Below are 16,602 nucleotides of genomic sequence, written 5' to 3' on the forward strand. Positions count from 1 at the left end.
AATGCTGGAAGTTTTTCCTTTTTTTGTGTGTTGTTCCCAGGCAGTACAGTGCCAGCAAGAAAAATGTGTGGCTGTTCTGCTGCAGCATGGTGCTGACCCAGATCTGGCAGATGCTGATGGCAACACTGCTCTTCACCTTGCTGTCATATCTCCTAATATATCTGTAGCAAGGCTGTTACTTGAGCATAATGCCAATATTGATGCCCAGAATAAGGTAAATTTTTATATTTGTTAAGCAAGTTCTTTCAAAAAGTTGCATTACTATTTCTGTTGAAGGGTTTTGTGACTTTGATTTTTAACTTCATTTATCTGTCCTTTCAGGAGGGATGTACCCCGCTTATTCTTGCTGTCTCTGAACATCATGAAGAGATAGTAGAGTTTCTCCTTAAAAAAGGAGCTGACGTGCATGCTCGAGATCAGTGTGAAAGGTGAGGGGTTTGTCAAAACTCCACATGGATCTCTAGTATTCCTGAGGGTGGATTGATGAGAGGCATGGGAATGAGTGCTGAAAAAAAGCAGGGAGCCATACAGAAGAAGCTATTTCAGTGTGACTTGCGAAAGCAAGTCTGCATTGGCTGCTGTCATACCTCAGCTGATGCTTTCTGCATTGAGGATTGCAAGAAGGCATTGTCTGGGATGGCCCTTCTGGCAGGAAACATGCCATTAGCTCAGCAGCATTGCCTCAATTTGAAAAATCATCTCCTGCGTAGCAACATAGTTTGTATGTTAAGTGTTGTCAATGTGGAAGCTTAGCGTGAAGATTGAACGCTTAATTGTTTTCAATCTCTCTCCTGTTTTACTGTTGCTTTTAATACTTAATGAAAATTGCTTTTTTTTGGTTCATTTTAAAGTAATGGGGAAAACACCTTTTTTGAGAGCAAATAGGAATAAAAATAATTACAGTGTCTGTGTAAAATCATCTGTTTCGTATCGTGTTTTGGATGTTTCAGAACCCCACTTATGACTGCTGCTTCTGGTGGGGAGCTTAATTTGATAAAAGTTCTTCTTCAATATGGCGCTGATGTTTCCCATAAGGACACTAACGGATGGACAGCTGAGGATTATGCTGTTATTCATGGATATTCTAGGTAAATTTTTAACTTTATCGTTAGAATAGGTCGTCCGTTACCAGTGTGGCTTTTGAACATTTTTTGTAACAGCACCAAGGTTTAATGGTGTGTTGAGACCTTTCTGGAAGCTGTGCTCAGTGACATCTCCTGATATGTATCATTGCTGTGTCTAGTGTTAATTTGGAAGTTGAGGAAAATGTCTACCCAGAATTCTCTGTTAGATTTCAAGTTTTGTAAACTCTTTAAAGTGCCTGTACCCTACAGTTATCCAGAGGTGGAACTTGGCAAACTGAAATGCATGTAACCCCTCTCCTCAGACCAACACCATTGTCCTTGCTGACTTCCACTACAGTGACCAAGAACTACCAGCCTTTTGTTTCAGAGGAGGTCTAACTGATACCCCTTTTCTTACAATCTTAAGCAGTTTTACTCCTCTTATGTATCGCTTTGTACCTGTGGGTGTTCCTTCTCTAACGTGGTTATGTGTGCTTAAAAGCTAGGCTGAAAAAAATGTGCCAAGCAAGAGTTAACAACTTTGTAGGTATGAATATGCATCTCTAGACTGAACACGACGGTAGTAAATATTGAGGTATGTAATAGTCATGCAATAAGTTGTGTGTACTACCCTTAGCAAATGCCTATGAGTATATGAATTCATATGGCTATGAGTATGTGTAGGATGGGTAATAAGTGGCTGTTAACTGTTCTCTGAAATGGTATATGCAAGTATGTGGTTATTTTTACCAAATATATTTCCTCTCTTTCTCTATATAGTCTTAGTAAACAACTGGCAGAGTACGCAGACTGGGAAAACACAGGAGAAGCTTCTGCAGGTGGTGCACAAGGCATCATGGTACCTAGCACTCCTCACCGGGTAGGAGCTGCTGGCTTTACGTTGGGTGCACCTGCTGTGGACAGAGGAGGTAGGATCTTTAACCATGGAGGAGCTCATAAGGAAAATCATTATGGCCTTTTTTTTAGGTGGCTTGTATTGTTAGCACTTACTGTGTTCACCATTGACTTTAGTGGAGGCATCAGATGGAGTAGCACAAGAAGTTTGTGAATGTGCTTATTTGTTGCTAGCTGGAGGTGCTTCTTGTCAGGCTGTGAAGGCAGTTGTTATTTGTGTAACGCTACACGTCCCCTTCTAGGGTTTGTTGCCTTCTGCCTGTTAGATTGCCCATCTCTATAGGTTTTCAGAGAGAGAGAGAGAGAAGGGGGATAGGGGAAGAACTAGGTGAGAGTGTTTTTGTTTTTCAGGTGTGTACTTTTTACCTATAGATGGCCATTCAGATTGTGAAAATCCAATTGCAAAAGCAGTAGGTTCATTCTGAGTAGTTGTTCATATTTCTGTAGTTGGGTAGCAACAGATGAGTTAGCAGGAAGATACATCTTGATTTCCACTGAGTTTGTGCATCTTTGTTTTAATATTAATAGTTTCACCTGCACTAAGCTCCTCTTAGTGAGTAATCGTATTTCTCAGCATCAGTTACCATTGTTTCCATGTAGGTGCTGTAGAGACATATTGAGGAAAAATTGTCTTGGAAAAGTAACTTCATTAGCAGCAACAATGCAGTGTCTGCGTATACTGTGTCTTCTTAGACATAGTTTGATTTACAGTAAAAATAATGCTTTTCTTCCACTTTCAGTAATTTTATGAGATAAGCTTTAAAAAAAATCCATATTACCTTGTGATCCAGAAAAACAATTAAATTGCCTTGTGATCAAAAAACTACCTCCTTCAGTGATTTTATTTTTTTTTTTTTTTTTTAAATCCCATCTATGCTTATGAGCTCACAGAGCCCTAGAGGAATCTTAGAAAATTAATATTTTAATCTAAATGAAATTGTCTTGTACTTTACATCTCAGGCCCTACAGTGGGGAGTTTTATTCTTTCTGGTTTTTTGAGGGTGTTTTATCAGAACTATGTGGCAAGTGGGCAGTAGACAGTGTTCAAACACAGTTCATTACTCCTTTTTTAAATATGTCAAGAAATATGAGCAAAACATGGGATATTTGTCCTCATTGACTTTTCCCAGACATAGGAATTTAATTTAGAGCCAATCTTTGTTCCTTTGACGTGGGAACAGTTGCTTTGATCTAGTCAGAGATTTGTAAAGTTCTTGATAGATTGAAGGAAGATTTTTTTTTTTTTTTTTTTTCCATTTTTTTTTTTTTGGAAAGGGCTTGGTACAGGTAGTTTAATCAGCATAATGTTGCTTTCACCCAAACAGCACTCTCCGTTACGGCTACCTATGCGTCTAGATAATTGCTGTGGTACCACATTGTAATGGCTGACAGGCCTGGGTTATTTTAAAATATGTGGCTTGCAAAATAACACTGTTGTGTGATTCCAAATCTGACATACTCTCAGTGAAGTATGGGTTCCGGAACCAAATAATTTGCCCCATCCCTTGAAAATTATAGTACAACTAATATAAGTCCCCAATATAATGGGAAATCTTTACTTCTTATCTACATTTGCAGAGGCATAGTAAGTGTGAAGAGAATATTACATGGCTTAAGGACTTTGGAGGAGAAAGAGTATTCTCTGTTCTCAGTCTATTTCTAGTAGGGCTTGTTTTTCTTCTGAGTAGTATGAACCCTTTTCTCCTTGTGCTCAGTCTCTTAAAAGATGACCCCAGTGTGTTAAGCGAGAGAGATTAGTAGCATATAGGGAGCATTTATTGGCATTAACTCCGCAGTCTCTGGCTTGCACCCACAAAGCACAGGTCCTGCATCATGAGAGTCCCTTTGATATGCTGCAGTAACAGGCTTTGAAGCCTCTGTTAGAGGAGAAGCTGGGATGATCTTGAGCGACCAGAGAAACACCCACTTCAGAATTCTTTTCTTTTGCTCTTCTGTACTATTTTTCTGGGGTCTTCAATGTTGTCCTTATTCCTCTTGCTGCTTTTGCACTTGTTGAACATTCTTCAAAGTATTCTCCTCTAACAAGCAAGTCAGCATGTTTAAGGAGTTGGCTCCTACTTATTTGAATGTTTACTTTTTGTCAGAACCTGAATCTCTTTATTAATCATGGACAGGTTTGCAAAAACCTCCAAATGAATGGCTTCCAGCCCTAGCATACTGAATGACAGACTTTTTAGATTTGAAGTTGGAATTTCTTTGGCAAAAAATAATAATAATTATGCAATTTTTCGAAAGGCAAGGATTCAGATTTCTAGTATGTCTGCAGTGGCAGCTTTTTTGAACTACTGCACTACATATTAGTGTATTGTTCCTTCAGTGTTTCCCTGAGTCCCTACTGAAGCTGTTGTTTAAGGTGTTTTTTATTGTAGAGCTCTTGAAAAAAATTGAGTGCTTCAGTGTGATTTATATCTCCCGAGGTCAGGAAAAGTTGTCCTGTATCACCTTTTAAGAAAACTGAGAAATGGACAAGGGATGAGAAACCATCTTGAGGTCCTTTCTTAACTCTTTAAGTGTATGTTTTTGATAGGAGTCCTTTTGCCATATCCATTCCACGAATTTGCAGTAAAATCAATACAAGCAGGACTCCCTTCCTTCCTCTCCGAGACAAATGTTATGGCTTTGTCATGAAGAAATTTGGTGTCGGGTAGATGCAATAACAGAACCACGCCATTCGTTGACTTAAAATATAAAACTTTATTAAGTAGGATGGGTAGAGCAGGTGGATAGTGATTTATATTCTAAAACTTCTCTTCCATAGCACACAGACATGCATACACACACAAACATGACGCTCATACCAGTCAACGTACCCGTTTTGGTCCAGTTGTGGCCTGCCTTATAGCCCTGGGGGAACAGGGTATTCATTCTGAGTGCTTGTTGTGTCTGCATTCTGGCTGGTGGCATAACTTCTGTATCTGAACAGTTCAGCATGGTCAAATCAATTTAAGCAGAAATCTCCTATCTTCAGACTGAGGTAGGAGGGGCCTACCTTTGCATTAGGCACTGACACAACTATTAAGGTGAGCTGCTTTAAGGCAACAGGTTTCTGGGTTGCTTTTTTAGTGAGGGATAACAAACATGCTAAAACTGTAACTTGAGATGAGTGAGTGTAAATAACGTAATGGCTCAAAGTTGCATGGTGATGTGAGTACTGAGAACCAAGATTTCCTTCAAAATTTCTGGATAGTGTATCTCCAAAGTTCAGTTGTTGGCACCTAGGGATTTTTGGGATGCTTAGAGGAAGGGATTTTAAGGGTGCTGTATGTATGAAGTGCTCTACAAATATGAAGGAATTGCATTTGCAGTCTGTTAGACAAGGACTAGTCAAGTTGAGGGAAATCTAAAGTTGGCAGTAAATTCCTGATAATCTGTTTCAGTATTTAAAAATATTGGAATATGGGTATTTTACATGGAACAAGTAAATTAAGTTACACTGACACTGTCCCTTGACAGGAGAGTTCTGTAGATCGTGATTGGTTTTGTTTCTAGTGCTTATAACCATGGAGTAGGCTGATAGTCACAGTATGTTTTCCCATTGCTATAGCTTTGTTGATGTACTGCTTATGTCTTCCAAATTTCTGGGGATTCAAATTTATTCTGATGTCATTGTTTCATCTGTCCTTTCCATGCCTTTTCGTAAATGGATATAGGAATGCAACAATCTCCTAACCAGACATCGAGAACAGGAAAATCAAGGAAAGGTATTCTATACAGTAGCATTTCAGATATGAAACATGTTGTACAATATACAAATATTGACACATCTATGATGTTTATTATCCTGGTGGTCCCTATTTCGATGGTTTTGGTTTTATAAATTAGATTTGAGAGCAGGCTTTAGGTGCTTTTTATTTGTTTGCATGTTTTGCATGGGTCCTTTATTATTGACTTGAGTGTTTGCTTTGTGTCATTAGTGATAGTAAATAATATTTTTTTTTAAAATATGCTCTTCTGTTACTCCAAAATGGAAATGGACTTCAACTGAAGTGGAAACAAGCAATCCCCAGAGACTGCTTTTCTAGATGTCGTTTCTATGGTAGGGCGTCAAGGTCTCTCTGAAAGCTCATGAACTTTCTCTCTTGCTTTCTAAAGGACAATGTGATCTGGTTTTGATCATTGCTTAAAGTTACTATGCATTGAAAGCAAAAGTTCAGATAACTTAGCTGGTTTGACTAATTATAACTATGCTAATTGAAAATATAACTGAAGTCACCTGTCAAGAGTTTATAACTGATTGCTCCACCCTGTCCACTCAGTTCTGAGAGACAGATTTTTATTCAGTTTGGGAGGTTAGCAGGTAGCTTAGACTGCTGGTACTAAGTGAGTTAACAGAAGACTGTGGTGTGTGGAACTAATTATTATTTTTAAATGTTATGTGTTTGTAATGGGAAACATTAAAAATCAGAGACTGTGTTGGTGTTTTGACAATTTTAGCTTGTCCTCCCACTGGAAGTTTCAGCCTCTAGGTTTTGTCTACATGACGTCTACACTGAACACGTATGCTGTATTTCATTGTCTGAAAGCCCTATTCAGGTCAGGAGATGTACTCATCAAAGTTCCCTCATAAACCCTGTCTTTAGGACAAAATTTCCATGCTTATTTGCGGTTTACTGGTAGTAGAGGAGATGTCTTCAGGCATGGTATGCCTTTGTTTTCTTTTCCTTTGAAGACCTTGGTTTGGTTGTCATCGTGCGAGTTTATGGAAGGTTACCAGTCTCCCGTTCATAAGCAACTTCATTTTATTATGATAGTTAAGGATTAGTTATCAAGAACTTAAGGAATGCTGAAATAGCTACTGTGTGGAGATTATATTGTTTGTTTTTTCCCTCCTGTACTGGGAATTGAAGACCCCTTTTATTTCATCTTGGTTGTTGATAGTTGAGAGGTTTTAGCACTCTTTAGGCTGGATTCCTGGGGTTCAGATTTCTTTTGTACATCAGTGATGTGCTAGAGTGCACTCTCATCGAGTTTGCAAGTGGCCTCAAATCGGGGGAATCAGTAGATATGCTTCAGAGCAGTGCTGCCATTCAGAGGGGCCTTGAAAAGCTGGGTAACTGGACTGTCAGGCCTGTCTTACGAAATTCAGCAAGGGCTAATGCCAAGTCCTGCACATGGAAAGGAACAACCACTTGCTACAAAACATGCTGGGACTGCCTGGCTGGAGAGCTGCTTTGCTGAGAAGCCCCAGAGGGTCTTGGCAGAGAGTGAGCTGAGCATGAGCCAGCAGGGTGCCCTGGCAACTGAGAAGGTCAACAGTGTCTTTGGCCGTATTAAAAGCAGCATAGCCAAAAGTTTGAGGAAAGTGATTGTCCACTCCTACTTGGCACTCACTGGATTGTGTCCAGCTCCCTGGCTATAACTTTGAGCCCTCAGTGTAAGAGAGATTGGTGTTTCAACAGTGAGCAAGTTCAGTGGAGGGCCATCAGACTCATCAGAGGCAGGGGTACTTGCCCTTTGAGGAGAGGCTGAGGAAACAGGGCTTGTTCAGCCTAGAGAAGAGCCAACTTGGAAGAGGACCTAGCAGCAGCTTCCAGTACATCTGAGAAGACAAAGCCCGGTGCTTCCCCGTGCTGCCTGACAGGAGGCGGAGATAGAAGAGGCATAAATGGAAACAAGAGAGTTTCTAATTGGGTGTGAGGAGCTTTACTGTGATAAGGACAGTAGAACAAAGAGGTTGTATAGTCTCTCCTCGGAGGTGTTCAAGACCGGACTGGATAAAGCCCTAAGCTACTTTATCTGACCTCATAGCTGAGCCTGCTTTGAGGAGGCAGTTGGCTAGGAGACTTCCTGATGTCCCTTCTGACCTGATTTATCCTATGATCCTATGTGCAAGTTGCCTTCATAACACTGATGAATACTTGGAGCGTAGTATAGAATGCCCTGATTATGCCCCTTTTGTCTGTTGAATACGCTTTTTGGTGCAGCGTAGAGAACTGCTGGTGATTATTCTACCTGGGGATAAGCTTTAGATCTTGATTATGCTTTTTGGTTTTCTTTACCTTTTCAGAATAATCTGTCATTAGGTAGATCAGCAGATAGTGTAGTATACAGCATAATGTTATACACATAATGTCACAGAAAACAGTAAAAATCTCTGCATGTGATGTGTACTTATGTGTGTAATATGAGTACTTAGGAGGTTCATTTACTTACTGCCTTGCTAACCCACCACCAGTTTAAGTGTTTGCGAACATAGCTTATTCATGCTATGCTATTGGTTTTTTATAGTTTAGAGATGTTTGTTAATCTTCTAGGTATAAGAGTCCAAAGGAGATACAAGTCTGGTCTTTTTTTGTTTGTTTTTTTTTTTTAATTCAGTATGGCTCAAAAAAGCAGTTGTTTTGGAAATACATTCATTCATGCTGTCTTGTGTTGAATTAACTACCCAAAGTTTCATTCTGTTATGACCTGTAGAGTTGTCCGTGTTAAATATTTATATGTACTGGTTAATTTTTAGCATGCCAAATCTAATTTCAACATGTCAATTAATGTTTGAACAGCAATAGATGACTTTTCCCAAGGAGACTCAATAAGGTGAGACTTTAAAAATACTTCACAATTACCTGAGGAATGATTTGAGAGACACAGTACTCATTTTGCTTTGCTTTTTAAGAAGCTCTGAGAAAGAAGGGAGTGATGACAGTTGGCATACTTCTGAGGAAGAAGAACTTGATTTTACCCCCAAGGTATGCTGCTTTTACAGGAAGAATGTCCTGTAAAAATTAGTGATTTGAAGGCAAGTTTTCTCTGGGATTGAAAGAAACTGCAGTTCCAGCCAATATTGTTTTCTCCTTAGAAGCAGTCTCTGGCCTGCCAGCCTTTCTTCTGCTGTGAGTTTTTCCTGAAAGACCCGTAGCTGTGGCAGAGCATGCAGTAGACTTGTGGTTTGGGGCAAAAGAGCAATAGGTGACGAGATAAACAGCTGCATTCTTTTATTTGTTCTTGTTCATTTGAGACAGACTTGCAGGCCCTAAAAGTTTGTAAGTTACTATTATAACCTGTTCTGTTCTTCTCCAAACATTGTTATTGTTTCCTGTAAATTTGGTGATAGAATCCTAACTGATAAAGAAAAAGGGCATTTATTTATCAAGATCTACTGAAATCCTTCATCACCTAGTTCTCCTTTCCTCCTCGTCAGGTTCCTCAAGGGCACTCAATGGATGAGTTACTCAAATGGGTCGTCTTTTTCTTCTATGAGATGGCATTCTGTGCTTGCATGTAATCTCACACTGCATGTTTCCCCCCCCCCCCTTTTTTTTTTAAATGCTTGAGTAGTATTCTTTTTGACAGCTACAAGCTCTTGTGCCTACTCTTTTTACTAATGTTCTGAAGAATTATCAACTTCTGCAGTGATGTCTGGAGCATCTATTCTGTTGCACTGGGATTCTGCAGTGATGAGGAACCTGAGTGTGGTAGTTGAACCCACTCTGGAATGCTGGAGATGCAAGCATGTTTAGTTTTAACATGATTTCATTTTCTTGCACTGATTTAAATAGAAATGATGCGGTTTTTTTCTGGCATGATTTTGAAATTTAGGGATATTTTGGTAAGTGTACTTGAAGGGACTAATTTATGGATTAAGTCTAGGGATCTTAACAGTTACTTGTGTTGTGCACATTTGCAAGTAAGCATCTTGAAACTGCAATCTTAAAATATAGCTGAATTTTACTTAAGTATGACAGATATTAAAACCAGATTTTTAGAACTGTTATGCATGTGAACATAGTTTTAGAAACAATTTGCAGAAGGGTGCCTTTACAGTGTTTTGGGGTGAAGTACTCGCTGAATTGCATATGTGGGGAGTGTTTGTGTAGTTAGAAGTATAGGATGGAGCCAGCACCTAAGCACTACCAAAAGGACAGCCTGATTATATTTACTGTTCAAGATTTGATGTGAACAAAGGATTTGTTGTTGTTGCTGTTAAAAAAAAAAAAAATAAATAATTTTTTGCTAAAATAATTCTTTATTTACAGAAGCTGCAGAAGCCAAACTTGACACTGTTAATGAATGTTTCCCAGCAGTTCAAGAAAAACAGTAAGCTATTTGGAAAAGGTTGTATGATATACTGATACATAAAAGTAGACTTGCTAAGTAGTATTTTTATAATTTTTTTTTTTGCTGTAGCAAGTGACAAAAGTAGCATTTTGAAAACACAGCACTTGGTCATTTCAGAAAAAAATAAGTTGTATCATTAAAATGAAGATATTAATCCCCTCCTAAGCCTTTGTCCCCGGTCAAGTCCTTTGTCCATCCTGCCCATCCCTTACCTGGCTCCTTTTCCAGACATTCCCAGATGACTCCTCTCCTGTGCGTTAATCTGGTAACATGCCTATTGCTATTTACATAACTCCTTTTGTTCACATGCATTTTTCTTTTTCTTGTGCTTTAAGGTGATGGTTCTAGAATTGAAAGTCCCAAGTCACCAAAGAAAAGCCTCAAACAAAGAACCCCGTCAGATCCAAACCTGAACAGAGGAGAATGTGGAGAATTGTTGAGTCAAGATGTCTCAGATGCAAGCAACCTGGAGGAAGAAGAATCAGAGGAGGAGGAGGAGGAAGATGATGAAAATGAAGGAGATGATGATGAAGATTATGAGGAGGCAGAGGAAGAAGAGGAGGACGACGAGGATCTTACACAAGATGAAAAGGAGGAGGAGGATCTGGAAGATGAAGAAACTCAGTCTAATGACATACTGGAGGAGGAGCAGGGGGAGAAAACAGAATCTAAAGGGGAAATCAATCAGAAATTGGAGTATTTTAGTAACACTAAGTATGAAGGAGAAGCTTGGTGTGGAACTGGAGATGTCTGTGATGGTGATGATAAAATAAATAAAGAACTTGATGAAAAAGTGGAGGAATCTGTTGATGCTCCTGTATCTTTTATAGCTGGGTTTTATGAAAGGTCACAAGAAGATGCAATTGCCATGTCTCCAAAGATAATGAATAATGAAGTATCTTGCAAGTCAGTACCAAAACAAGCTGTCTTTCAAAATCTAAATAATTTGCAAGATACACAAGAAAGCTGGAACAGGAAAAGCATGATACAGGAGAAGTTTCACAGAAATGCTGACTCCTGTTTTGCAGACTCTGAAACAACAGACTGGAAAAAAGAGCTCCCTCAGCCTCTCTCAGATAGTTGTGGTCTTAAAGAGAAAAAGTCAAGCTTCAGTGATGGCTTTGAAAGTGGTGATAATTCTTGGTCAGCAGCAAAAAACCCGAGGCTTGAAAGTCAAAGACCGAACCCTGTCATTCTTGAACGCGTGGATGATGAAGATACTGAAGAAGAGCAATCTGAAGAGGTAGATGATAAAGTCTGTGAAGCACTGAAACAAGAAAGTGAAAACTTGTGCTTAAATAGGCATGAAGAAAATTTAAGAGCAGCATTTCACTCAAGCACCAAAGTAAGTATATAGGGATGATTCAATCACAAGGATATTTTCTAAGGGTATTATAGATAAGAAACAAATGGTAAACTGGATTTCTGTTAATACTTATTCTTCACATATATCTGTCTTTTGATCATCCTTTTTTTGAAATTAGAAAATGTCTTACTCCTAGCCAAAGCAGTTTCTTAGGTATAAGAATAATATCAGGCAGTATTTTCAATACTTTCTTCTGTTGGTTACAGTAGTTTTGCAGGAAAAAGAATAGGCAGTAGACTTTTTCTGGAATCAATTACATTTTTCTCAGTTGTCTGTACAGATTTTATCTGTGAACATTTACTGCTATTTAGTAAAAATTCATGGTGTGGTGGCTGAATGTGAGGAAACAAAAAGAAGTTTGAATAAGATTGAGAGCAGGAAGCTAGTGATTTCCCTTGGGGCAAAGTAGGGGAAAAGAAGGAATGTGTTCCAGAGTGATGTAACTTAAATGGAGCTAGTTAGACTGACATTAGGAAGTGCTTCTCAGGGGCTTTGCAGAACCAGGGGTGAGACTTAATGACATTAGGCATTGCTCTCTACTCGTATAGATTGTCATGGAAAAACTGAAGGCATTGTAAAACAAAGCTCAACGCAGTTTCCCTTTTGCCTTACACAAGAAAAGTATTTTTCAAGTTGTTGATGGATGGTGAGGATGATGCTTGTTTCTGCTCTTTCCAGCTGTCTTGGTCAATTTCTTTTAGGCAGAATCACCTGAATGGGAAGAAGAGGAAGAGGAGGAGCAGGAGAAGGAAGATACTGGTGAAGAGCTCCAAACTGCAGTTGTTGAGGGTGTGAAAAATTCTATTTGTAATGATGGCCATCAAGTCCACAGTGCTTCAAAAGACAACACTGGTGAGAGAAATTAGTTAGTAAATACTGATCCAGTTCTTCCTCTATGAATATTAGTGCACAGTAAATGAACTAAAATGGTGATTGACTTCTGAGATAGCAAATTTTTCCCTGGCCTTTGAATCCTAGTGGGCATTGGCAGAGAAGGAAAGAGCTTTTGTTCCTTTTCATTCGTTCTTGAAGAACTGAAGTTGTGGTGTTGGATTCCAAATGATGCTATGTGAAGCAAGTGCCATTCTTGCTTTTGTTGCTGTGTTCTCCCTGAAGTGATCTGAACAATGTGCACTGATGAGAAAGAGGAGGACAACTACAGTGTCTTTCATGTGACAGTAGTATTCCCCTTTCTGGCCCATACTGTTGGATTGAAAAGCTGTATTCCTTGTAGGAAAAGCTGTGATTGTTCTTGGCTGAAGCCTGGGAAAGATTTGAGTCAAGCTGAGAAAGCTGTTCTGTTCCAGTGCCTCACCTTGTCCAGTTTTAAAATGTAGAAGGTCTCTCCAGTGCCACACTGTGTGCTTTATAATGTTACCAGGTTAGTCAGAGTTGAGCACTGTGGTACTCACCTTGAGTCTCGGAGCAGGAGGAAAAGGTACTGTTTCCATTGTCTGTCTCCAGAGAGTAGCTTGGTATGGTAGATGTTACCAGAGCATGTGTAGCTGCTGATCAAATGCTACACAGGGAGCCTGGCAGAACCTGCTGTATTCAAGTGTTGTACCTATACATGCTCTTCTGTCTCTGCAGTTTACCATAAGCGTGCATTTGGCAGGTGTAAGCAGTCGGAGCTCAGGTTGGAACCAGCAATTGCCCTTTTCTGGGGTGGGTGCCCTCACTGGTCTCCAGCTCCTTCCCCCTTCTTTGTGTGCATGTCTCCACACAAGTGAATCCTGAATCAGTTTTACCTAATGGAGTAGCTTAAAACAGAGAAATTAATCTGGCCGGGATCCCACTGAGACCAAGCCTTACACTCATCTGGTAGAGGAGAGATTTGAATGTTAACCCCCTGAGAGAGAAACTGCTTTTGTGTTTGGGGTGAGTGTTTGAGCTGTGAGCCTCTACTCTATTTTTAAATGGCAGTGCTTAGGTGTCTAGCTTCTGGGAAGGTGCAGGGTATAACAAGTCTCTGTCAATGAAGATCTTTCCTGCTCTTTTCTACAAAAGGAGCATTGTGTCTTGGTGATTTTGGTGAAGTTAGCATGAGGATGTTTTGGGTAGTGTTTGTACACTACCTCCTGTACAGTGGAAAGCGGTAGTGAATGCCAAATTCTGGAGCTGTAGGATGGAGAGCAGGTGACGTAAACTCTGTATACCACAGGACTGCAGCGTGCTGGAGTCCCTTCCTGAATGCTACCCAAACATGTGTTGTGTGTTGCTTGTAGCTGTGTCAGCTGTTGTGCATAGCTGTCTTCTGCTGGAAAAGAGGCAAGAGGAGGTGGCAGCGTAAAGGAAATAGCACTATGTGGCTGGGTGTGGAGAAACCCTTGAATAACACTTGCTTCTTAGTTTGTCCTCAGCAATAGAACCACTGCACATCTTTTGGATGCAGGGCTTGACTAATGGGGAAAAGTAGAGTGAAATATAAGCACTCGGTGTCTCACTTCTTACCTTGTTTGTAGGTGCCCTGCCAGCAGTGGGAGCAGAGGAAGAGGAAGATGCTGAATCTCCCTGGGACTCTGAGGTACTTTCCGTGAAGGATACAGGGGCTTCCACCAGGGAGGGGAGGGGAGGAGTAAGATCCAGAAGCACTTGAGAGCTTGCTTTTGACTTGGGCCCTACCGTTGATGAGGCTTATTTCCTCTTTTCCTGCTTCTACCATATGTTTGTAACTGGGGACCCTTGAAATACTTCTGCTCTAGGCCATCTGTTCAGTTAGGATTGGGATGAAGTTAGGTTAAGCTAACAACTTGGGTCGCATGACAACTGGCCTTTGAGTTTGGTTTCTAGTATAGTCTTGAAGCAGTGAAGTTTCTTGCTGTTGAAAATACTCTGAGGTTTTCACAGGAGCTGGCAGGATTGGTGCTTTTTCACCAGACAGCTCTATTCTACTGACTTGGTCAGTGGTTGCCCTTAGGGTCTCCAGCCTAGATGGTTAGCTGCTTCTGAATAGATCCTCTCTACTTTTTGTAGGTGTACTTCAGCCCTTTTTGAAAGTCATGTCCAACAGAGATACCACGCATGCTGGCTGTGTGTGCCCTTTCAGTTCTTTCTGTCTGTGGTACTGGGCTAGAAGAAAATGAACAGGGTCTGTAGCTAACCCCCTCTGGCTTTCTTGTGAGGCAAAACGAACTCTTCCCCACCCCTTCTTCAAAATACAAGAGTAATATATTATTAGGTTTTTTAGGTAGCCTTAGTTTCTGCAAGCTTTGCCTTGCTGGTCTTTGTTCAACCCAAATCATCCTTGCAATTGGGAGTAGTGATGTGTTCACTCGCCACTGCAGGATACATGCCTAGGGAACATAAGCATAAACTTGAATGTCAGGTGCAAGTTCAGTACAAAAGTTGGATCCCCACAGAGCTGCAGTTATTGGTTCACAGCCCACATCTTGAGTTACCATGTTAATTGTCTTTTGTGGCTGTCTGGTTTGTCAAGGTTTATCAGTGTAACAGAATAGTTTAGATGAGTTGTGAGGTTTTTGCCCAAGATCTGAAAATATGCACAACTGCTGTGATTTCCAATAGACTATGTCTCGATGTGTCCTTTCCAAGGGTCTTATCAAAGGTTTTTGTATCTCTAATATACTTGATACCATGCTATGCAAATTGACTTAGCAGGAGCTTTTTTGCATAGAAATGAGTTGAAAATGCATTTATACCAATTCTTATGCACGTGTTTTAGATTATACAGACGGATTCTGGAAGTCCGAGAAAAGTATCGTCTGGCGTGTTGCTCCCAGCTGCAGACAGACACGGAGTATGCTTACAGATTGTTTCAGGGGAACATGACAATGGTAATTTCCTCGTGGCCTAAATGTTTGTCTGTAAGCCTTTATAGGCTAAACTAAACTTTTAGCAGTGTCTGTGTTAGGAATGCTGCTATGATGTGGGTATGTGCTATAGCAATGAAGTGATGAAGTGCTTAGTATTTTTTAGTTAACACCAGTTATCACAGCACTTACTGGCCAGTTTGTAAAGGAGGTTGTCTTGTTTGCATTAGATGTGTTCTTTGGACATGTTTGTATTTTTTTGGATTCAGGTTTTTGTTGAATAGTGATGAAAGTGTACGTGGTTTAGGACTGACTTGTCTGAACATTTAAACATTCTTAGTAATAATGCAGCAGAAGAAAGCTATGATCTGGCTAATATTTTTTTTTTTCCCCTTAGCTTAATTTTTGATAGCTTTCTGTTGTGCTTTGCCTAGTAGCTAAAATGTGACTAAAAGTTTAGGTTTTGTTCCTAAGGGTTTCTGCCTGTAGTTTCTGACACTGTGTCTTGAGCATCTTGAGTGTAGGATGGCAGGGAAGTAGAACTCTTTTCTGAAGGATTTCTCCTTTAACAAATGGTTTGTCAATCCTGCTTGTAGTAGGTACAACACAATAGCTGAAGCAGCTAATGCAGTTTTAGTTTAGTAAGCTGGAAGCAAAACTTTACAAGCTCCTGGGAGCTTGTAAATCTACTTGTTGAGTAGTTGTCATGGAAGTCTGCTTTGTATGATGCTATTAAGGTAGGTTTAAAATCAGTGTGAAAAGGGTGTCAAAGGTGATTATGGTAATCTTTCTAAGGCATTTCCATACTGCTAGACTACCAAGTTTCCTGAAATCAAATATTGTTTGCTTTTTAATAATTTTTTTTAAATATAAAAATTTTGCTGTGGAGCCATTCTTAGTAACATTTCATATACTTCTTTCATGAGAGGACTCAAACTGTAAGATGAATAAAGCAGAGGATTTGAAAAATATAGGTGGGCCTGTAGACGGTGTGGGTTTGGAAATTATTTAATGTTGGACAAAAATTAAAAAAAAAAAAAGGTATTTGGAACTATGCTATAAATACAGATTACAACCAAGCAACATTTGTTTCTTTTGTTTCTTTGCAAGCTAAAGCAGAACAATCTGATGAGAACTAGCTTGATTTTTACTTCACTGAAGGACACATGTATGAGGTTTCTGTAGATGCTCCCATGCTTTCTCTGTCCCATCAATGGAAAGGAAAATACTCCTCAACATTAAAGGCTTATAGAATAGTCGCAGTCATAGTGCTGTTGGACTGTTTTATGATTGTTCATTACAGCAGACCCACTTTGGCTTTTGAAATCTTTTTAGAAAGCAGGATTCAGCTCCTCAAAAGGACTAAATATTTTTGATCTTGTAAAGCAGTAAGGTCATGCTTGTTAACAGC

At 39.8% G+C, this 16,602-nt stretch overlaps 1 protein-coding gene across 2 annotated transcripts in view; it reads left to right on the forward strand.

Moving 5' to 3' along the window:
* The window catches only part of LOC126044557 (ankyrin repeat domain-containing protein 36A-like), a 57,741-nt gene that overhangs the window by 3,344 nt on the left and 37,795 nt on the right, over positions 1 to 16,602 (forward strand). The window contains exons 3-14 of one of the 2 annotated variants that reach the window (XM_049814400.1): positions 41 to 214; positions 322 to 428; positions 951 to 1,088; positions 1,845 to 1,993; positions 5,651 to 5,701; positions 8,501 to 8,534; positions 8,614 to 8,686; positions 9,974 to 10,034; positions 10,391 to 11,400; positions 12,123 to 12,273; positions 13,884 to 13,945; positions 15,104 to 15,215. In XM_049814400.1, coding sequence (XP_049670357.1) covers positions 41 to 214; positions 322 to 428; positions 951 to 1,088; positions 1,845 to 1,993; positions 5,651 to 5,701; positions 8,501 to 8,534; positions 8,614 to 8,686; positions 9,974 to 10,034; positions 10,391 to 11,400; positions 12,123 to 12,273; positions 13,884 to 13,945; positions 15,104 to 15,215 — 2,122 coding nt within the window. The remainder of the gene's footprint in view (positions 1 to 40; positions 215 to 321; positions 429 to 950; positions 1,089 to 1,844; positions 1,994 to 5,650; positions 5,702 to 8,500; positions 8,535 to 8,613; positions 8,687 to 9,973; positions 10,035 to 10,390; positions 11,401 to 12,122; positions 12,274 to 13,883; positions 13,946 to 15,103; positions 15,216 to 16,602) is intronic. The other variant, XM_049814401.1, reaches the window with a different exon arrangement.

This window comes from Accipiter gentilis, chromosome 11 (genome assembly GCF_929443795.1).
Source record: "Accipiter gentilis chromosome 11, bAccGen1.1, whole genome shotgun sequence".
Lineage (NCBI taxonomy): Eukaryota > Metazoa > Chordata > Aves > Accipitriformes > Accipitridae > Astur > Astur gentilis.